The sequence below is a fragment of the Phoca vitulina genome, unplaced genomic scaffold (assembly GCF_004348235.1).
Source record: "Phoca vitulina isolate PV1807 unplaced genomic scaffold, GSC_HSeal_1.0 scaffold8, whole genome shotgun sequence".
NCBI lineage: Eukaryota > Metazoa > Chordata > Mammalia > Carnivora > Phocidae > Phoca > Phoca vitulina.
The window spans coordinates 23,506,890-23,529,962 of NW_022589711.1; the positions used below are offsets into that span (position 1 = coordinate 23,506,890).

At 36.9% G+C, this 23,073-nt stretch overlaps 1 protein-coding gene across 1 annotated transcript; it reads left to right on the forward strand.

The window, feature by feature from the left end:
* Positions 1 to 2,035: 2,035 nt before the first annotated feature.
* Positions 2,036 to 3,226, forward strand: GPR15 (G protein-coupled receptor 15). The gene has a single exon (XM_032406123.1). It carries the CDS (start codon positions 2,036 to 2,038, stop codon positions 3,116 to 3,118), a length of 1,083 nt encoding a protein of 360 aa, XP_032262014.1. The 3' UTR covers positions 3,119 to 3,226.
* The last annotated feature ends 19,847 nt before the right edge of the window (positions 3,227 to 23,073 follow it).

Consider the following 23,073-nt stretch of genomic DNA (forward strand, 5'->3'; position numbering starts at 1 on the left):
AGCATGAACTTTTTTCCATTTTATGACACTTTTCTGTGGAATTCTTGAGACACAAGAAAAATAGTTATATAGAGAGACATATATAGATACGGTATTTCAATATTCTATGTTTACTCCATCAATCCTTAGCAAGTAAATACTGTCCTACTTCAAACTATTTGACAAAATGAATTATTCTATTAAATATTTAAGGCTTACTCAGTGGGAAAGATTTCCCAGAATTGTCAAAGCATTAATTAGTTTCTCTCATCTGCAGCCTATACTTAAGTAAGGATACGCCCCCCATGAACAACACAGAGCTGCCAGGGACACAAGAGGAGATGGAGTTAAGTCATAAATCAAATTCCAACTCACTTGCTGGGGCTGCCCCAGATCAAGGGAGCCCTCATCCTTCCCTGCCCTAGACACACACACCTGAGACTGCGGTAACATTAGAACACATCAGGAAAAAGAGCAAGACCACTCTTTTCAATATGTTAATTATGGGAGAAATAAAAATTCAGTAGAAAGGACTTTACATGTTTAACAATGGTGTTTTTATCCACTGGCATATATTTTTTGATGCAATAGTAATATCAACCTAAAACTGGAACTTTGGCAAGGAAATGAGGTGAAGGGAAAGAGAGAAGGAAAGAACCTTGAGCTATGTGGGCCAGTAAAAAAATGGAAATAAATGGAGTCGGTTTCAGAATTTGTATTTCATTATAGTTTTCCTAATATAAAAAGGAATAGGTGAGAGAAAAATAGGGTAAGATCCTTCTGATGTTAGCCTATTTCTCAAGTGTTTTGAAGGAAACCCAAATCTTTCTTTTATGATGCCTGAACCAGCAACTCCATTATAATGTCACTTACTAGGGGTCTGTCTCTTGCTAGGTCAATAATCCCCAAAGTGAAGCTCACTGATGTGTGGAGTTACTTAAAAAAAAAAAAAAAGTCATAGTTCAAAAGCTAAAAAAAAATCACTGCTACGAGGTGTGAAGAAGAGAAGATCAGAGGGGACCTAGAGTCTGCTGAAGGATAGTTATTTGAAGATTAGTAGGGAGCAAATCTCCAAATCGAGGATTTTAACTCTAACAAAAGGGAACTTCATTGGTTGAATTACAATAGCAGATAAGAGCGTAAAAATAGCAATTTTTAAACCTGTGCCTGTAAGCTACATAACTAACAAAAATGCCTACAGTTGAACCCCATTGAATACATACTTGCTAATTATACTGGACCACGAAACCAAGAGTTTTCCTAATTAATTCAAATAAACTAGCATTTCCAAAGTGCCTACCATCTGCAAGGTACTGTGCTAATGACAGTGGAAAATTTTTACACATAATAATAAACACAGCACAAGACATGTTCCCAGTTTCTAGAGGATTTTTAAAAACTTACTGAATGTAACAGGCTTAATTATGTATGAACTGAGAGAGCCAAATATGTGGAAAGAATCTCATACCCTAATTGGAATCATTATGTTTGCTGCAGATGTGGACTGGTATGATTTGGGGAATTATTAATTCACTCTTTCTGCAGTGAAAGACTATTTTCCTCACTTCGATGTAAATAAAAGGACTACCTTGTCATCATCACCTTAAGATTGTAAAAGAAAGTGATATCTTGTATGTGTAACAGAAAGTTAGATCAAAAGGATTGTCAGTGTCAGAAAAGCAAAGGATATCTTTAAAGTAGGTAAGGGGAAAAAGTTGATGTATTTTTTAATTTCTGGTTTTAAAGAAACAAACAATATCTTCAAGACAGAAGTCAAAAAGCACCCCAGTCTCCAGGGTAAATGCAAATAAAGAAAACCACAACCACAACCACCAAACACCAATCAGGGTGGTGTTCCTTGTAGACCCTTTCTGAGGACTGGTAGAAACTGCATTTTTTTAATCTCTGTTTTTATGCTTGTCCCAAGATCTTTTAAGGGGTGGGGCAGTGCGGGTGGTGGGGAAGAGGCAGCCACTATATAAAAGAAGCCACCTTGTGATTTTGAAAATTTATACAAAAATAAAGAAATACCAGGTTTGGCAGCGGATCCTTAGCAATGGACCCAGAAGCAACCTCAGTTTATTTGGATTATTTCTATGCTACCAGCAAAAATCCTGATCTTGAGGACACCCACTCCCATGTTCCTTATACGTCGGTCTTCCTTCCGGTCTTTTACACAGCTGTGTTCCTGACTGGAGTGTTGGGGAACCTCGTCCTCATGAGTGCCTTGCATTTCAAACGGGGCAGCCGAAGACTGATTGACATCTTCATCATCAACCTGGCCGTGTCTGACTTTATTTTTCTTGTCACGTTGCCTCTCTGGGTGGATAAAGAAGCATCTTTAGGACTGTGGAGGACAGGCTCCTTCCTGTGCAAAGGCAGCTCCTACATGATCTCAGTCAACATGCACTGCAGTGTCTTCTTGCTCACCTGCATGAGTGTTGACCGCTACCTGGCCATCGTGTGTCCAGCCATATCCAGGAAATTCAGGAGGAGAGACTGTGCATACGGAGTCTGCGCCAGCGTCTGGTTTATCTCCTGCCTTTTGGGTTTGCCTACTCTTCTGTCCAGGGAACTCACCCTGATTGATGATAAGCCATACTGTGCAGAGAAGAGGGCTACGTCAATGAAACTGACTTGGGCCCTGGTGGCCTTAATTTTTACCTTCTTTGTCCCTTTGGTGAGCATTGTGACCTGCTACTGTTGCATCACAAGGAAGCTGTGTGCGCATTACCAACAGTCGGGAAAACATAACAGAAAGCTGAGGAAATCCATAAAGATCATCTTGATTGTCGTGGCAGCCTTTGTCTTCTCCTGGCTGCCCTTCAATACTTTCAAGCTTCTGGCCATTGTCTCTGGGCTGCAGCAAGAAGTCTACTTTTCCTCAGCTTTTCTCCAGCTGGGCATGGAGGTGAGTGGGCCTTTGGCATTTGCCAACAGCTGCGTCAACCCTTTCATCTACTATATCTTTGACAGCTACATCCGCCGGGCCATCGTGCACTGCTTGTGCCCTTGCATCAAGAACTATGACTTTGGGAGCAGCACGGAGACATCAGATAGTCACCTCGCTAAGGCTCTCTCCAACTTCATTCATGTAGAGGACTTTACCAGAAGGAGGAAGAGGTCTGTGTCACTCTAAAAGGGACTGTGACATTTCAAGCTCTGTTGGTAGACTGGAGAGTTAATTTGTGTCAGCAACAAAGAAAGAGGAAAAGTATTGCTGATACATTCATAGTGTTTCATAAATAAATATAAGGAAGAATTCATTTTTAAAGAGATGACTGAAAAGTCCCTGTGTTCATCAGTATGATCGGGTCATGTGGTGGTTTTGGGGTTTTGGGTTTTTTGCTTTTTTTTTTTTTTTTTTTGGCTGAGTGGCCTTCTTCTTGTCAATCAAGTTCACCAAGCAAAATATGACTCTTATTGTCCTTGAACTCTGACATAAAGGCTCCTCTTGGACTCCTTTCTTCATGATTGCTTATGTACATTCAGGCCTTTTCCTCTTTCAAGAACAGTGGTATCTTGATCTACACCACCCTTCATATTGGGCTCCAGTTGGACTACATCTAAAAGATTCTGCCCACTTTCATCTGGTGAGAAATGTGGTAACATGCAGGTAGCAAAAAATATACCTGTGCCCTGTAATTAATTGTTACTGAGTAACAAAGTAAGAGTCTGGCCTTAATCTTTAAAAGTTCATATAGTGATTCTTTACTGTCTTCCAATGTTATCTTTCACCCTTTGCCATTCACAATAACTTTGGACTGGCAAAAAACTCATGGGGATAAAATCATTCTGTATTGTGTTTATGATTCAGGACTTACTTTATCACCTGATCTTCTAGCGTATCTTAAAAAGGCAGCATTGGGCAAAGTTTGACTTTTATTTTCCTTGTAAGATATATTGGTAAAAATGTATCTCATTATAATGGTATAGTAATTATTTTTCAGTAAGGTTTTACTATGCTCTTTTGTTTTCATTGACTTCATAAGTTAGGATATGACTTTGCTTTAATTACATGTTTTTAATTACCCAGTTATTTAGTTAGCAAATGAAAATGTTACTACTAATATAATTGGGGATCATCAAATGCTTAGCTACAGCATCATGTGGATTATCACTTTGTATTTTAATTAAAATGTTAATGCTATATATTCCCTATGGCATCATTTGCTTGGTGTATATAATTTCAAGACTTGATTCAGTAATATAGGAAGACAGGATGCTCTGTATTCAGCTGAAGTTAAAAATCCATAATGAAGAAGTTACTGGTATTTTATATATACACATTTTTCCAAACCCAGAGACTTTCCTGAATTCTTTCACCTAATAAATATTTATTAAGTCTATTTGTACCTATATTCCTTTTAAAGACTTTGAAGTGAAAAACGTAATTAGCGACAACCACAAAAGGCTTTGCTACAGAAAACATACTATTGTAAACATCTTTTGATTCAAGAGAAAGTGGGTTATGTTTTGACCCTCAGTGTTGACTCAAATGAATTACTATTTTACTTCCAAATATTAGGTTTGAAAATCAGAGAAAGCTTAGAATCTTCAGAGATCAAGTAATTCAAGTTCATCCCATGTATCTTTCACATTAAGTGAAATCTCAAATATTGGACATATTCTTATAATCTATTTGGAAGTTGAAAATATAGTTTTTGGTTTTATAAATGGTTAATTTGTTAATTTCTCTTAAACTTTTATTAAATAAAAATATAATTTCCTTATTTAGGTATTCTATATTATATTCGTTTCTATCAACACATTGCTATTAATATTGATATCATAATAGCCTTTTAATACTTTGTCATAGATATAGAATAAAGGACTATAAATCATAAGACGTAAGTTTTCTTGGAAAACTTCAAAACTGAATTCAAAACAAATAGATCTCCAAACGTTAAACAGAAACAAAATATAGAAGGTAGAAGACATCTGCTTTTTAAAAGCAAATCAGCAAAAGCACTATTACTAATCAGGAAAATAAGGGTCCTTCAGAAATGCTACTTTAAAAAAATAGCTCAATCAATCAGGTAAAGTATTTGTTAGGAAAAGAAAAAGAAATTGGGTTGTTAGTTTCAGCTTCCTCCTTAATGTTGGGTCATTGAACAAATCATTTTAACCTTTCATACCTAAGGGTAGTTGGTAATATCTATGTCTATAGAATTCTCAAGGGTATTATAAGACTCATAAATATAAAGGTTTTTTAAAATCTTGAGTTAAAAATTATTATATAAAGCTATTGGGTTTCTACTATTAATTTTTTTAATTGAGTGTTGTTTTAAAATTTCCAAACTAGAAGGGTTCCTGGGTGGCTCAGTCAGTTGAGTGTCTGCCTTCAGGTCAGGTCATGATCTAGGGGTCCTGGGATCAAGCCCAGGGTTGGGCTCCTGCTCAGCAGGGAGTCTGCTTCTCCCTCTCCCTCTGCCCCCCTCGCTACCCCTCCCCAAGTCCCCTGCTCCTGTGTACACACTCTCTCTCTCAAATAAATAAATAAAATCTTAAAAATAAAATAAAATAAAATTTCCAAACTGGAATATCAAGTGACAATCACTCTCATTTAACAAATATTAAGAATCTGTCTTACTTCTGTTTCATCCCTTTAGTTTTTTCTGGGAATATGTAAAATAACATTGGAGAAAAATATATTATTGTATTTTTAAAAAATTTTTTTAATTAACATATAATGTATTATTTGTTTCAGGGGTATAGGTCTGTGATTCATCAGTCTTACACAGTTCACAGCGCTCACCATAGTACTTACCCTCCCCAATGTACTTTTTAATACCTTAAGTAGACAACGCTAATTTTGTACATTAGAAAATCTTAGCATATTGTATATTCATAATGCTCCAATTATGGAAGAAAAAATAGACATAATTTTACCGATAGAGTAACTCTGACAGTAAAAAGTTCAAAACTTGATTAAGTTGGTGTGTCATTATGGATTCCTCTGGTAGGAAATGAAATTTACATTATAATAGCATTAAAAGGTTTATTATAAATATACGGTTAGATCCCATTTTACATATTTTTAAACCATGATATTTCCACATTTTTAATACAAATTTATTTATATACACATATACATTCAGATACATGTAGAAACATAGCTTATCAAGATCTTTATTACCTCAAACTACTCTGAGGGCTGCTTGGGGGTAATTTCATGTCATTATTAAAACAAATCAATACACATTGCCATGAATTTTTCTAGAAAATTAATCTGACATCCTAACAATCATGCTTTGCCAGTTATATCTAAAGTTAGAAAAACAAAATATAACTTAATAAGAGTAAGTATATGAGGAAATCACTGCAGAGTAACTTTATTTGTTGTCATTTGTCTAAGTGGTCCAAAGCTACTGCCAGGACTTTAATGACAAATATAAAAGGATAGTCATCTCCCAAGCATTTCTCAAGCAATTTTTCTTGAACTTACCGCAGAAAAGCTCTCCAAGAAAGTCTGTACCAGATGTCATCAAATAACTTATAATTAATTTTAAAATCGATGTGCTCAAGGTGCACACAGTCGCAAACACACATTTACTCCATTTAGGCCATACTGACTTAAAACTGATCTGATGTTTCTGGGAGTCCCATAATCTGTCCACTCTAACAAGTCAAAATCACCTCTGAGTGAGACTAACACTAGTGAGTGTAACAGTCTTAAAGGAAATTTATGTGCGTGACTGAGGGTGGAATATTACTAGGGGTCACAAGTTAGTTTTTAAATAGATGCAGAAATGCACAGGATGATGGTGAGCTGAGTGAAAGAACTCTTCTCCTATGATTCATATTGACTCTATACCCCCTGGCAATCTCAAAAGTGAGAAATGACTTGTCAGGTGTGCGTGCCACAAAAACAGTGTCAGTGTTCCTGCAGAGTTCATTCAAAGAAGTTAAGCAATATTAAAACAATTACAAATTTACCTGTAAAAGAGACACTGGTGTAGCCAGCTAGCAAGATAATGGCCTCTAGCACCATGAGAGATAGAAGTGCGAGGAGAAAAAGCAGGAGGATAATTCCAACCATCAGAATATCTGTAAACGGTTATTGGATTTTGCCTTCCGCAGAGATTGGTATGGATTGGACTGTCCTTTGCAAATGCCGCTTCTTGTTTTAAATTCTTTTCTTTGAGCCAACATTCTTTGTTTTTATCAAGTCTCTGAGTAAACAATTATGACTAGACTTTACATATGTGTACAGGGATAAACAATAGTACCAGTGACCTGATTATATACTGCTGATATAAAAATCCTCCTTAGAATGAGTTACTCTTGTCGGTTCTTGTTGTCTTTGTCATCTCCTTAGAAGAGTTACATTTCTTAAACGTTATTTTAAAAATGGGAATTGTGGGGCACCTGGGTGGCTCAGTTGGTTAAGCGTCTGCCTTTGGCTCAGGTCATGGTCCCAGGGTCCTGGGATGGAGTCCCGCGTCGGGCTCCTTGCTCTGCGGGAAACCTGCTTCTCCCTCTCCCACTCCCCCTGCTTGTGTTCCCTCTCTCGCTGTGTCTCTCTCTGTCAAATAAATAAATCAAATCTTTAAAAATAAATAAATAAATAAATAAATAAAAATGGGAATTGCATCCTAAGATTGCATTCTGCAACATTGAAAACAAACCAACCTACTTTTAAATATCCAGTGTGTCAAATTGTTAATGAAGTGAAGGCTCTTACGGCAAGTCATAGTACAATATAAACTCACATGAAATGTCCATTTACTGATCTCAAAGTAGGGGGAAGTATTCTGTTAGTTGACTGATCTTACTAAACTAAAAAGTTTTTGGTTTAAGTATGTGAGTAACAAATTTCTAAGATCCAAAGGTACTTTTAAATTATGGTGGAACTTTTTTAAGTTGACCACATGTGATTAAGTTAAATTCTAGTTAACTAAGGCAAGTCGCCCATTTAGAGAATTTATGATAGAATGTTCATAATATTTTTATAATGCTCTACAGACCTAGTAAAGGATATCATCAATCTGAAATCATTCAGTGACTTTCTTATTTGCTACTTAAGATTTAATAATTAGCTAATTTCCTATCACCGCCATGTTAACAAGAGTTAGGCTTCATCTATGAGTACTTCATGATGTCAACACTGAAGAGACAAGACATTGTTATCTGCTAGGTCCTATCAGTTCTGATTGGAAAGATTTCATTTCCATATTACCGTTAGTTCAAAATGAAATATAAACGGTTCTCCCTGCTAGAATACTTTATGATCTATACGGTATAAATTCACTCTTCCATTTGCTCTTAATTATATACAAGGCAGAAGATATAAATATTCTCATGGTGTTCTTAGATCAAATAAAATGTTATGCATCAAACACATGTGACTAAAGACCATTTTTAATTTTTAAAAAATTTTCTGTGGCAGAGTCTTCAACAAGCTACTTTGCTTTTTTTCTTTTTGGAGGACAGCAAGTATTTAAGAACTTTGTATTGCAAAACCTCTACAAATCTCTAAATCTGCAAATTCTAAAATTGCATATCATTTACTTCATATAAATTTAATACAGTGTAACCTGTTCAGAGCTACTGCATGATGTATAGAAAATAAAGCAGAATTGAGAGGTCAATTCTGCATGTTTGACCTTCTGCATGTGACTCATTTATTGCTCATCACATCATAGGTCAGTGGCTTAAATTTATGCCTTTTATGCCATAGACTTGTGGAGTTCCTTGAAAATAGTCAATAACTCAAAAATCACACTGTTCTTGCAAAGTGTCTATTGTACTCATTGCACCATGATAGCCCAAAATTTGTTACCATAACTGATGGATTCAAAAACAGGCATATAGCAGTCACTTACAAAACTTCACTCTCTTTGTCTCTCTCTCGTACGTGCACACACACACTCACACACAAATACACAAACACATGGCGTACAAATGCAGTTGGTAAGTACCTATTGAATCTTGTTGCTAATACTCAGTCTAAAGTACTTGACAGAGTGCAAGAAAGAAGAAAATAAAGCAAAGAAAACATATAGTAAATAGGAAATATAAAGTAAAATGGCATATGTAAATATATCAACAATCACAACAAAAATATAAATGGATTACAATCCTCTATTAAAAGGTGGAATAAGGCACTTGGGTGGCTCAGCTGGTTGGGTGACTGCCTTCAGCTCAGGTCATGATCCTGGAGTCCAGGAACTGAGTCCTGCATCAGGCTCCCTGCTCAGCAGGGAGTTTGCTTCTCCCTCTGACCCTCCCCCCTCTCATGCTCTCTCTCTCTCAAATAAATAAATAAAATCTTTAAAAAAAAAGGTGGAATAAATAGCTTGTTCCCACAGACTTATACTATATATATATATATATATATATATATATATATAGCACTAATAGACTCTGTAGGATTTAAAGGGGTAAAAGTAGAATTTGTTTCTTTATGAAATTTATAATCCCCATAGTTACTTGTTTTTTTGAACCAAGGAATGAAGTACTAACACCCAAAAAGAGCTTGTTATACAAAAAAAAAAAAAAAAAAAAAAGGACAAGTCAAATCGCTTTCTTTGATCTCCAGTGTTTAAGGAAAGGCCCATGAACAGTCCTTATAGAAGTCACTCCATTTAACTGCCATTTTGATATGGTTGTTTCCTAAATATTGTCACATTTCCTTAAAGAAATGTTCATATTGGCATCCCCAAAGAAAAATACCTTTGTTGTTTTTAAAGATTCTCAGGCGTAAATGATTATTTTAAACACGAGAATGCATATTGAATAGTATTAGGTTTAAATTTATTTTCAAATGACAAACTAAAATAAGATATGCAAAACAGATAACTCTATACAAATCTTGCCCAAAGACATTGATTTAATGAGATGCCCTCTCACTTACCCTTCCTTTTAGACCAAAAACAAAACTGACAACTCAGGTGGAGAAGTGGCAACTGAGAAATGAAACTTGACCCATGGTTTCAGGTTTAAAGCAAAAGGAAAAAAGAAAAAAAAAAAAAACAGATTAAGATCAGTTAAAGGTAGATGGAGATGGCTACTCTATTTTAATGAAAAAGATGTCATGCAGTGCAGACCTGACTCATGTGCACTAATAAAAATAGTTTAAAATTATAAAATTAGTTAAGAATTGAAAAAAAGTAAATGCAGAACTGCATAACTTATATACTGCTTAGGATTATAAACAACAGCAATGTCAATTCTATAATTCAAACATAGAAAAAATACTACCAATAAACTTATGAAACTATTTGGCATGATAATCAAAGACAGCCAAATTAAAGTGACAAAATACAATTTTTACCTATTAAAATGGCAAAGATTTAAATGTTAAGTACTGAAGTTGACCAGGATTGGAGGTGTGAGGTGTGGGCAAGACTCCCTGGACTGTCGATGGGGTGTAAGTTTATTAAGCTAGAGAAAATTTAGAAACATGTATAAAAAGCAATTCTGCTTCTAGGATTTTAATGTAATCATGGAACATAATTGTATATGTAATTATGGCCCTGTGCAAAAATATATGTGCATGCATTTTTGTTTCAGCATTGTTTGCAAGAGTAGAAAAGTGAAAATAACTTAAATGTCCACTGATAGAGAATTGACTGAATAAATTAAGGTTCCTATACATCCTTACAATGGAAAACTACATAGCCTTTAAAAGTACTGTACCATGTAATGACATGAAAGAAATCTTCATAATAAATTAAGTTAAATTAAATTAAGTAAAAAAAAAAAAAAAGAGCAGGTTACAAAACAGTATCTACAGAATAATCACATGTCTGTGACTACTTCATTTATATAACAACACAGGAATTCCAGAACCCTATACAGCAAAATGTTAACTTTGTTCCTCACTATGTAGTGAGGTAACGGGTGATTTTTATTTTTGTTATTCCTTGTATTTTCCAAAAAGGATATGCATTAATTTTGTGGTGAGAAAAAAAGCTGAATTTAGTTCAATTTTTTTAAATGAAGTACACAGGTAAAAATAGTAGCTAAAAGTAAATTTGCTGTAAAACATCAGTTCTGCATCATAGGCCCTCCAATTCTTCATTGTACTATATCTCTGATTTCTGAGTGAGTATAACCCCTACGTTGGCCTTGAAAACTTCCCTAATAATCTAACGATTCTTTTCAGGAGGGCCTCTCTGTTACCTGTACAAGTACCTGGTTCCTTAAGAGCAACAATTTCAGGGCTGTTACACATTTAAAATTTTTAAATGGTGATGAGGGGTTGACCGTCCCAACATTCATTCCCCGTTTCCAGTGCCATCCCGTAGCACAGCACCACGCGACCTGCCTAGGGAGGCACTGGTGGTCTGTGCCCTGCCTAGGGAGAGGGGGACAGCCGTGCCTTCATCTGTGTATCTATATCCTTGTTCCAAATCAGGCCCTCATGATTGTTGAACTCAGCTGAACATTCTAGGAACATCACACCTTCGGCTAACATTAAAATGAGGAATTTTTATAAATGTTCAATATTCCAATTTTTTATTTTTTACTTCTTTTGTTCCTGATATGTTGTAACTATGAGGGCCTGGAAGGCTGTACCCGTTACGCTTCATTTAGGAACACGCATCTTGCCACTCTCCTTTAACTTTTTAGGTCATTCTAGTTGTATTATGATTAGAGAAGTAAGTGGTATAGTAACTTTTACTTAATTCCCTACTTGGTTCTTTCTCTCTTTGACACCGATTTCCTATTTAAATGGAAGGCTTTTCTTTGGTGCAAATTCAATACGATTTGTAATAAAAAATAGTGATTAGCAGTTATAATCATGTGATAGTCAAGAGTTCCTCCAGCTATTGCCAGGATACTGTGATACAAACTCCAAGCCTATATTCCATATTAGATAGTAAATAATGTATATGACTCTGCACTTTTGAGAGGCAATGAGAACAGTATTATGGGTAAGTTATTGGAAGATAAACTCTATAAAACTAAGGAAAATGCTACAGAGGTTAATAGTCTGTTTCTGGCACTACCTGGAAAGAGCAGAGCTAACTCAAATACCATGATATAAAACATTTAAATCATTAGCTTATAGTATTCATTATGATACAGCTACGACCACAGGGAGGGTGGTATAGCATTGTGGCTAAAGAACACAGATCCAAATTCCGCCATCTATTATCTATGAAAGGTGAACAAGTTTCTTAACATTCCTGAGTCTATTTCTCTCCATAAAATGCGGACAGTTATACTTGCTTTAGGTCACGTCAGCTCTAATTAATTCAAGTGAGAATGTAAGGAATTTGGCACAGTATCTGGTACACATTAAGAGCTGGATGAGGGGCGCCTGGGTGGCTCAGTCGTTAAGCGTCTGCCTTCGGCTCAGGTCATGATCCCAGGATTGAGCCCCACATTGGGCTCCCTGCTCAGCGGGGACTCTGCTTCTCCCCCTACCCCTCACCCCACTCGTGCTCTCTCTCTCAAATAAATAAATAAATTCTTAAAAAAAAAAAAAGCTTGATAAGTGACCATTGAGAAACAGTTCCATTTTATAGATAAAGGAAATAGGATTCAAAGAAATCAGATTTCACATCATTCTTAATGAACTGGACCAAAAATGAAACTGGATTTCAATGAAACCCAGGCCTAGCTATGTGATTCCAAAATTCATGCTTTTTCCACTTCATATTTTTTTCCTCTGATTCCCAGTTTCTTTAATAGAGTCTGTTAACACCACACCCTTCCCTTGCTTTGGTTGATTCTTTCTAATTACTTTTCAAATTCAAACTCTCTTTCTTATTTTTTCTAATGCAAATATCTCAAATCCCCAAACCCTATGCCTATTTATGGCTAACATAATAAAGATACTGCTCAAGGGGAGAGGAAGTCCACTTTATTGAAAATACAATCTCAAAAGAATAATATTTTCTTGTAACATGTTTCCCTGTAATATGAAATCCCTTAATTGTGATTGATCAAAAATGACCTCTTCTATCCCTTCCAGCGGGTCACTAAAAATCTTATATAGACAATCCAACGTATGCTGCATGTAAGGAAGAGACAGCTGTCTCTTTTCCTCCCTCTCACACCCAACCCCACATTAAAGGACAGTAGCATCTAAGACAGTGACCTCACAGGAAAACATTTTTTTTTTTTTTACAGAGCATACACATACTAGGTAAGAATTATAGTCTCATTTTCTTTCTTTCTCAAATTTTTTTCCAGTCACAAATTTCTTATGATATTCCCAAGGCAAGAAGAAAAGATAAATCCAGTGCCAAAGCTCCCACTATAGACTGTGTTCCTATGGGTTATGTCACCAGAACTGGTATCAGACACTGAAAGTTTTACCATCTTTCTTATGAAATACTGTTTGTTATGACAAGAAGCTGCACTCACTGCTCTATGTGCACAAAAATTTCAATAGACAAGATTCTTGTCCTCCAGGAACCTCATTTATACTTTTCAGAAAGCGTATGTATAAATTTGCATAAATGACTCCCTAATATTAATAAGGATTTCCAACTGGAGCTTTAAAAAACATCGGGGTTTTTCACATTATATACTGCCCCAAACATGTAAAATCTTGATTTAAATTTACTTTAAATAAGAAATAATATTTTCCATGCAGCATTTTTAGGAGGGGCAGTTAAGAATGTTCTGAAGTAAGATGATAATAAGGTCAATAATCCAATGACCACAATCAAGGAGAAAAGGAAACATAATTTTTAAGAATAAGAGAGCATAGTATTCAAGTATTAAACCTGCTATTTATTTTATAAATATATACTTTTGAGAATAATTACCTCAACTTGTTTTATTTTGGAAGTATATTAAAATGTTAACAATAGTTGTTTTAGGTAGTAGTACCAAAGACAATTTTATTTTTAATTTTAAATATTTTTATGAATGTTTTACATTTTTTCTAATGAATATGTATTTCTTTCTTAAACGTTAAAATAAAGGATGCTGAAATAAATGTTACATGTGGCATAAAGCATGCATTAATACTTCAGCCCAATTTTGCCTCTTCTTCTAAAGTCAAAATAAGATTTTTTTTAAATGTCATGTTCAATTTTAAATTTAATTTCTGTAACTTTGGGATTATTTAACTTTGGATGAAGCCTTAATAAAACTCAACCAAATCATATTTGCTCTCATAACATGTGCAGCAAGTCATTGTTCGGTTCAAGGTTTCCAATTTACTTTTACTAAATTGGCTTGTCCATTAAGTCAAAGGTCAGGCTAGTTTGTGTATGTAGATGCAGTTTTTTAATCTTATTTTAAAATATTTCAACTTTTCAATTAAGTGCAAATTAGAATTGGTTGGATAATAGTTGACTATGAGTTTTGCCATTTAGTCCAAATGCTCTATTTTAAAATATTTGCAAACAACATACTTCTCAAAAAGTGCAAATATTTCCAAGTGAAAGATTTCTAAAATAAAAGTAACGATTTTTTTAATTGAGCAATCATATGAGGAAGAATGCTGACTTTTAACATTTTTCTCTGTCACGGACTTACCTAGAAACTGTTCTAGCTTTCAGGATGTCTAAATATTGTTCGGAAGGAGAACCACTGGCTTGACATCAATTTTCCATTGTAAAGGTACAGCTCTGTTACCAAGAAAAATGCACAGGGCAGATGACTTGTAACAAGTATCTACAATTCTTGGGGTGCTTGGGTGGCTCAGTCAGTTAAGCGTCTGCCTTCAGTTCATGTCATGATCCCAGGGTCCTGGGATAGAGCCCCACGTCAGGCTTCCTGCTCAGCGGGGAGTCTGCTTCTCCCTCTGCCCCTCCCCCCCCACTCATGCATGCTGTCTCTCTCTCTCACTCATTCTCTCTCTCAAATAAATAAATATAATTTAAAAAAAAAACAAGTATCTACAGTTCTCATTGCAACAATTTTTAAAAATGGAGATTAAGAATGAGATCTATGTTTATGGAGTATTCATTTAGCGCCAAGGAACTGTTAAATGGTTCACATATGTTATTACGTTTAATCATTCAACCAACCTGTGAAAAAACCTATCTAGTCCTCCTTCCTTTTCTCTCTTTTTCCACAGTGGTCAGAGCTTCTTTTCAGTCTGAAGCTTTCTCCCCAGGTTCTCTAGCTTCTTCTCTCAATAAATCTCTTTCCTACTCGCTGGAGTAGAAGCAGCAGACCTCAAGAGGTCTTGAACTAACATATAAAGAAAAAAATTCTAAGAGAATATAAATTTCTAGGGTTAAAGAACCCTTTTGGAAAATACTTTCTTTCAGACATGTCAAAGATGGAGTGTGTTATACATCGGAATAACAAGCGTTTTGTGCATTTTCATACTGCTAAAGTCATATGTTAAACAGAGAATTGTAAAAATGTGCCTCTGAGAAGTACCTTGATTAGCTGTCTTAAGAAAAGTCCTCGATGACACCTCAGGTGATAGGTGATAATTCTCAGCACTACGGTGATAGCTACGATTGTAGTCATTGTTACAGTTTATCTACTTGTACCTTTCTACTCTTTTCAACCTTTCACCCACATCCTTAGAAAATTAAAATGAGGAATGCCTTCAAATAACGGGGTAAAAAAACATGGTCTGATGTAGTGGAAAACATAAAGGCTTTAGAATCAGCAAAATATGAGTTGGAAACCACAACAAACCACTAAGGAAGTCTGTGTAACCTTGGACAAGTTATTGACATTCTCTGGCTCAGTTTTCACACCTGTGAAATGCAGGTAACACTGTTCCTTGGAGGTTACTGAGAACTAAATAGATGAGCAAACTTATGTAGGTGATGAGAGTAATGTTTGTTTTGTTTTTAAGTTCTGTATGAATCCTGTATGTACAAACACTGTTACCTACATATTTCAAAAACAAATTTTAATTTAAAATAATTTAATTGTGGACACTTAAGATTTATCAAGTTGTTGTTGGAGTATATATAAACTATATATAACACTAAATATTACATATCCAAACATGCAGACCCCAAAAAACAGGATCCTCATTCATAGTTAATAAACTTATTGTAGCCTCTGGGTGGCAAATTTTATAAATTATATTTGAGACCTATTTTGTTCAAAGCATTATAATATATTTGTTATTTAGCTCTAGTTAGTACTGTAACAGAAAACACCTTTAAAGGGATAAGATGATCAGTCCTTATCCCTGTGACTCTATGTGTTTTCTTAGAAGTCTCTGTAAGATTTTTCATCTGGATTAATTAAATCAGATGTGTGTATACCTATAACTCTATCAGAAATTATGTATAAAGAAGGAGAGAGGGGCCTACGGATCTACCAAATCAGGATAGCTTTTTGCTCTGAAGATAGGAGAAAATATTGGCTATAGTCAAAAAGTTCTCTCTTTGAAAGTCCAAACCTTTCTTGGCTTTGACATTTAGATGACTTAAAGTACAGAAAAAAATCTACAAAAATAGATCCGCAAATATTTTAAATGCTCCTCAGACAGACCGAAAATTCAAAATATCACAAACATTTTATGCATGTCTCTATGTAGAAAAAAAATAGGAAATAGATATAATATTCTTCCCACCTGCAATTCTGGTGCCTACACACAACACTGCCTTCTGGAATAATTAACTCCGTGGGGCAAGGGACTGGGTGGGGAGGTAGAAGGGACAAGGAGGAGGATGGGAAATGGGAAAAAGGATCATCACTGTTACTGATTTTCCATTTATTTTAGGAAAAAAGAATTCCTTCCCTGTGGTTTTTTGTATCTGAGAAGACTGGCCAGTTGAGGACCTAAGAGGTTGGGAAGTCTTCTCAGGGAGTGAGAGAGCAGGCAGGCAAAGCCCTCGAGAAAAACTCAAGTTCTCAAAATTGCACATCAGCTCTGCCCTGAGGGCACTGACCCAATGAGAGAGGAAATGACCTATGGCTGCTTCCTTTAGCCCCCCCCTCCCGTAACCCCACCAACAGCGGCCATGAATGAGTTATGTCAGCCACTGAACCATCCACTTGAATGCACGGCTTCCTTCTTAACTCTAATTTTTCTTTAGCCATTTCTGTTTTTGTGCCTCTCTGCTTTCTGTTAAGGTCAAAACAACACTAATGGTTTTTAACATGTTAAATGGTTGTTTTCCCCCACCTTGTTTTACTGTAAAACACAGAAAATGAGACATAAGAAACCCCCCATGATCTTTAGAAATAGTGCATTTGAAAATTTCAACATAAAGATTTAGTTAAAGTCAGACTTAATTCGGTTAAATTTAATGTGCCAAGTTTTAAATGAAAATTTAGTTCTCTGCATTTTAAGATGCATGTTTACTATATTCTATTTAATGCAGACATATCACAATGTGCATGATAGATAAAATTAAAGACTTATTTATATAAATTTTATAGAATATAGCACAAACATGTTATCAAAGGAGTTGTAAAATCATCTAATTAACCCACTCATTTTTCAAATAAGGAATTAAGTAAAGAATCTTATTCAGAAGCAAAAATTTTTTGCAGTTAAAAAAATCATTGAGCTAGGGGCACCTGGGTGGCTCAGTCGGTTAAGCATCTGCCTTCGACTCAGGTCATGATCTCAGGGTCCTGGGATCGAGCCCCACATTGGGCTCCCTGCTCAGTGGGGAGCCTGCTTCTCCCTCTCCCTCTGCCGCTCCCCCTGCTTGTTCTCTCTTGCTCTCTCTCTCTCTCTAATAAATAAATAAAATTTTTTAAAAAATCATTGAACTGGTATGCATGGGTACAATTATAAATGTTAAATTAAGACAATGTTGTATTTCTGTTTCAGCTGGGAAATAGCTAATGCCCTGAGTCCTCTGGATGCCCACCTATCATAGCCCTCTGTCACCTTCCTTAGGAGCTCCTGGACCCTTCAACATCAAGTAACTAAAGGTTAATACTCTGCAAGCAAGAGGCCTTTGGGAGCCAGGCTGGCTGGTGCCCAAGAGGGTGCAGGCTGTTGACAGTTTTGAATATCACCCTTGCATGCATCAATGGCAGCAACATAAATTCCCAGCTGTACTGGACATTTGTTGGTTGACCCAGCATCCATTCTCACGCTCTACCCTCACCCCTGGCTATCAACTATCTGTTCTTTCCCACACAGCTCCTGTGTTTTGGTAAAAGTTGAACCCACGCTCAGCCCCAAGGAAAAGCCTGGATAAACTTCAGGTCCTCGGTAACTTCCAGCCTCTGCCTACGGGCACCACAGGGCGAGCAGGTAACAAGCCTATCGGGAATGCTGGGACAACATTGCTCTCTCCCCTCCCAGGCCCTGTTGAAATTTGCAACCACCTTATTAAAAGCAAGGGACCCGGTCTTGGAGTAAAATTAACTTTGTTGACAGTAAAGAGATAAGACAGAAAAACAAAGCAACACAAAGTAAAACAAAATGAACTGTGTCCTTACTGGCATGGCTGAGCTGCTAGACCAACCATTCCTGAAGTCCTCCCTAATTTGGACTTTCCAGTCACCTGAACCAAAACATTTCTTTGGTTGTTTGAGCCCTTCTGAATTGGATTTTTGTTTTTGTTTTTTTTTACCTGAAAGCTTATGGGACCACATATGTTAATAAAGTGGCCCCCCAGCAAAATTCTCCAGTACAGCCCTTTAGTTAATTATACCACAAAGTTATGAAACAAAGCAGAATTTCTCAAATGTGTTCTGAAGAATGGCTAAAATAAAAAATACAAGAAACAAGTGTTGGTGAGGGTGTGGAGACAAAAGAACCCTCTTGCACTGTTGGTGGGAATGTAAATTGGTGCAGCCACTGTGGAAAACTGTATGGAGGTTCCTCAAAAAATTAAAAACAGAGCTCTATGGTTTAGCAATTACACTACTAAGTATTTGTCCCCAAAATACAAAAACACTAATTCAAAGGGATAGATTCACCCCTATGTTTATAGCAACATTATTTGCCATAGCAAACTATGGAAGCAGCCCAAGTGTTCATCAACAGATGAATGGATAAAGAAGATGAGGTATATATATTAAACCATATCTGTTATACTCTCTCTCTCTCTCTCTCTCTATATATATATATGGAATATTACTCAGCCATAAAAAGGATGAAATTTTACCATTTGCAATGACATGGATGGAGTTAGAGAGTATTATACTGAACAAAATAAGTCAGTCAGAGAAAGAAAAATACCATATGATCTTACTCATATGTGGAATTTAAGAAACAAATGAGCAAAGAAAAAAAAGAGAGAAAGTGACAAACCAAAAAACAGACTCTTAACTATAGGGAACAAACTGATGGTTACCAGAGGGGAGGTAGGTGGGGGGATGGGAGAAATAAGGGATGGAGATTAAAGAGTACATTTATCATGATGAAATAAACCAAAATCAAATACAACGATAAAAAAAAAAATGCTTTCTGAAGAGCACAACTTCCATGAGAAGTTGATAGTTAGGTCCTGGAGAGGAACAGCTCAATACACAAAGTCAAGTTGATAGACCTGGATCATCTAACAAAGAAGATTTGTGGTATACTCAAAATACAATTTAATTTTTTTACTCGCATTCAATTCTTTTCAAATTTATTCAGTAGGGCGATGATTCCCTGCCCATGCCTGAGGGCCTTGGCAGGTCTATCAATTTTCTACTTATTCTTTGGGAAGATCTTTAAATCTCTTTAAATAATATTAATTCAGAAAACAGAACAACTTCTGTTCTTTCCTTCCCCTCACCATTCACCTACTCACCAGCTGCTAGGGGAAAGGTGGGGTGGAGGTAAGCTTGCCAGAGTTTGTAGATAAAAATACAGGATGCCTAGTTAACTTGAATTTCAGATGAATAACAAATAATTTTTAATGTAAGTATGTCCCAAATATTGCATAGGATATACTTATAAGAAAAATTGGTCATCGTTCATCTGAAATTCAAATTAACTGAGCATCTTGTCTTTTATCTGGCAGCCCTAGGTGAGCACAGGGAATAGAGGTGAGGGGAGTTATAATGCTTACTTTCCCCAGTGAAAGTAAGCATGGCAGATGGTGAAGGTGACTCATATGTGCCAATTTGGAGGGTTCTTTGGACATTCTATCCTAGGAGACCTCTCTAGAATCAACTGTCAAGACTTGAGGGATACTCCTCATTCCCTTCGGATGTCCACCCCATTTAGCCCCTAGTCCACCAGCTGCAGGGCCCCACAATGGTTCCCACCCTCTGTAATGTCTTATAGGAAGCAGTGAGACATCTTTGCCCCTGTGCAGCAGCAGGCTCCTAGACTGGCCACCAAAATGCTCATGAGCCAACTTTTGCATCTACATTTCCGAGGAGGGAATCAACTTCAGTCTGCAGTGTCCCTGACATATGGGAACACACGTTAATCTCCTTAACTAGTCCCAATGAAGCCATTGGGCTCGGTGTAGGAGGCAGCAACTTTCCCAAGGGTTAAAGGTGGGGGCCCCATAGCACAGCGACCAGTCGTTCCTAAGAAAATCTCACAAAAACCTCTCTGTTCTCTGAAAGGATCCAAGAATTGTGGACTAGGTCCCCAGATATTATGCTTGTAGAGTCTGCACATGGTGACTTAGCAACTCATTTGGGAATTTAGCATTTATTTTATTTTGATGCCTAGTTGAAATTTCAATTTTACATTCTGTTATATAGGTTTCTTTTCTGGGAAAATTCTCACAACTTTTAATATAGCCTACATTATGAGTCTACACGAAGGGGTGGTAGTTTGCAGTAGTTCCCAAATGTATTTAATTACATAAACTTTTTTTCTTTTTTCTTTTTTTCAGGAGATTTGAATAAAATTGGTCTTCCATGGCACAGACTTTGGAATGTATCGCCCTAGAATATTTTTTGTTTGGCGATTAAGAGCAAGATTAAGAGGTCTGTGTCCATATTTGAATTCCGGCTCTGCCACTTAGTGTGTAACTTTAGGCTCTGTGCCTCAGTTTCTTTATTTAATTAGAGAAAATGGTATCTACCACACTGAGTTGATGTGGAAGTAAAATTAGTCAAAACATGGCCAAGCACTTGGAGCAGTGCCTGGCACACAACATGAGCTCAATAAACATCAGCTGCTATTAGTAGTAATAGTGTCATAGCAGTCAAAGTAGGAGTAGTGGGGCTGCTTAGGTGATCTTTATGAAATGGCAGAGTCTTAAATGCATTGAGACGCCATGTCAGTTTGCAAATCCACCTGTTTCTACTTTTACAGATCTGAAAAAGCAAGTGTTTCCATGCATTGGAATATGGCTAAGTGAATCAAAATGCCCAAGAGTCCTTTAAATAATACCGTTAATTTTTTAATCCTCTCATGTGTAAAAATACAAAACTTCTTTGAAATGTTGGACCTCATTTTCACAGAGCTAGAAGATTATATAATTGGGAATTACCCTTACTGTTATCATTAGGTAATTTTTAGAGAAAGGAGAGAACTTCATCTCAAAGAAAAAAAAACATCCTTAGCCACTTTGGGTAAGAATAATAACTGCAAAACACAGAGTGGTCTAGTTCATAACCAAATTTCTAAAAACGTGCAACCATTCCTGCCATGTGATTTTTCATCGCTTGCAGCTCTGCCTGAAGCCCCCATTCCCCGACCGAGAGGACCAGCCAAGCACACCGCTGTCCTTGCTTTTCGAGCAGTGTCTCCCTCACATGTGAAACTCAGCGAGGGCAGAGGAAAACACCAGAAACACCAAGCCCAGCCGGCACAAGCCCCAAGACCACTCGCTGGAGAGGCACGGTTGTGTCCTAACTTGAGGTAAGCAACACACGCCAAGCTGGAGACGCCGGTGAGAAGTCGCAGTCAGGCCGTCAGGTTCTGAGTAGCACAGAAAGCTTGAGGAGCTACGTAGCTATTTCATTCCCAGTTTTGACAGACTGGATTGTTTTGGGATGAAGTGCCAAATAAAACAAGGATGTGTTGAACTCCTAACTGCTAGCCCCTTAGAATGTGACCTTATTTGAAGACAGGGATTTCCCAGAGGTAATCAAGTTAAAATGAGGTCTTGAGAGTGGGGTCTCTCCCAATAGGACTGATGTTTTTATCCAATGGGGACATTTGGACACAGGTTGCCACAATTAAAAAGAAAACATTAGTGTCAGAGGCCAGCCAAGTTACACTAAGAATACAGGCATGCCCCAGAAATACTGCCGGTTTGGTTCCAAACCACTGAAATAGAGCATGGATCGCAATAGAGTCAAATGTGTTTCTGGTTTCCCAGTGCATATACAAGTTATGTTTACATTCTACTATAGTTTATTAAGTGTGCCACAGCATTATGTCTAAAAAAAAACAATGTACATACCAGAATTAGAAAATACTTCATTACTAAAAAATGCGAACCATCATCTAAGCTCTCAGCAAGTCATAATCACCGATCACAACTCATGATAACCAATACAATAATAATGAAAAACTTTGACATGTTGCGAGAATTACCAAGATGTGACACAGAGACACGAAGTGAACAAATGCTGTTGGAGAAAAGGCGCTGAGAGACTTGCTCGCCACAGAGTTGTCACAAACCTCCAGTTTGTAAAAAGGACATGCAGAGCGCAATACCGTGGCACACGATGAAATGAAGTGTGCCTGTAAATTTTTAATCTTTTTTTTTTTAAAGATTTTATTTATTCATTTGAGACACAGAGATACAGAGAGAGAGAGAGAGAGAGAAAGCATGAGCAGGGACAGAGGCAGAGGGAGAAGCAGGCTCCTCGCTGAGCCAGGAGCCCGATGTGGGGCTCGATCCCAGGACCCTGTGATCATGACCTGAGCCAAAGGCAGACGCTTAATGATCTGAGCCACCCAGGTGCCTCTGTAAATTTTTAATCTTAATGGATAAACCCTGGGATCCAACCAGTGATACAAAAGCTGCAGCATTTACTGGCTCTACTCCATTCCCCGTAACTAGCAGGTGGAAGCTTGAGCGCAGCTCAGCCCTGTGCAGACCAGCCTCTGAGCCACCCCGGGGCCCTCATTTACCGGGCATGACTGAGACAAAACAGGGGGAGGATGTGGGCTGCTTTCATGGGTTACCTGCCTCATGCATACCCTGTCCCCTACTTGCTGAAAATGTCCTCCCTATAAAAAAAAAAAATGACAGAAATTTTTGGTGGCTGGATCGCCGTAAGATTCCTGGTAAAGCACGTTCCTCAAAAGCGTACCTTGGAAAACTCTCACAGGAGTTAAAAACACTTTCCCTTTTTTCTTTTGTTCTCTTCTCTTCGTCCTTC

Bases quoted from the DNA above. Each gene is read 5' to 3' on its own strand.
- GPR15 (XM_032406123.1), top strand. From the start codon at position 2,036: ATGGACCCAGAAGCAACCTCAGTTTATTTGGATTATTTCTATGCTACC.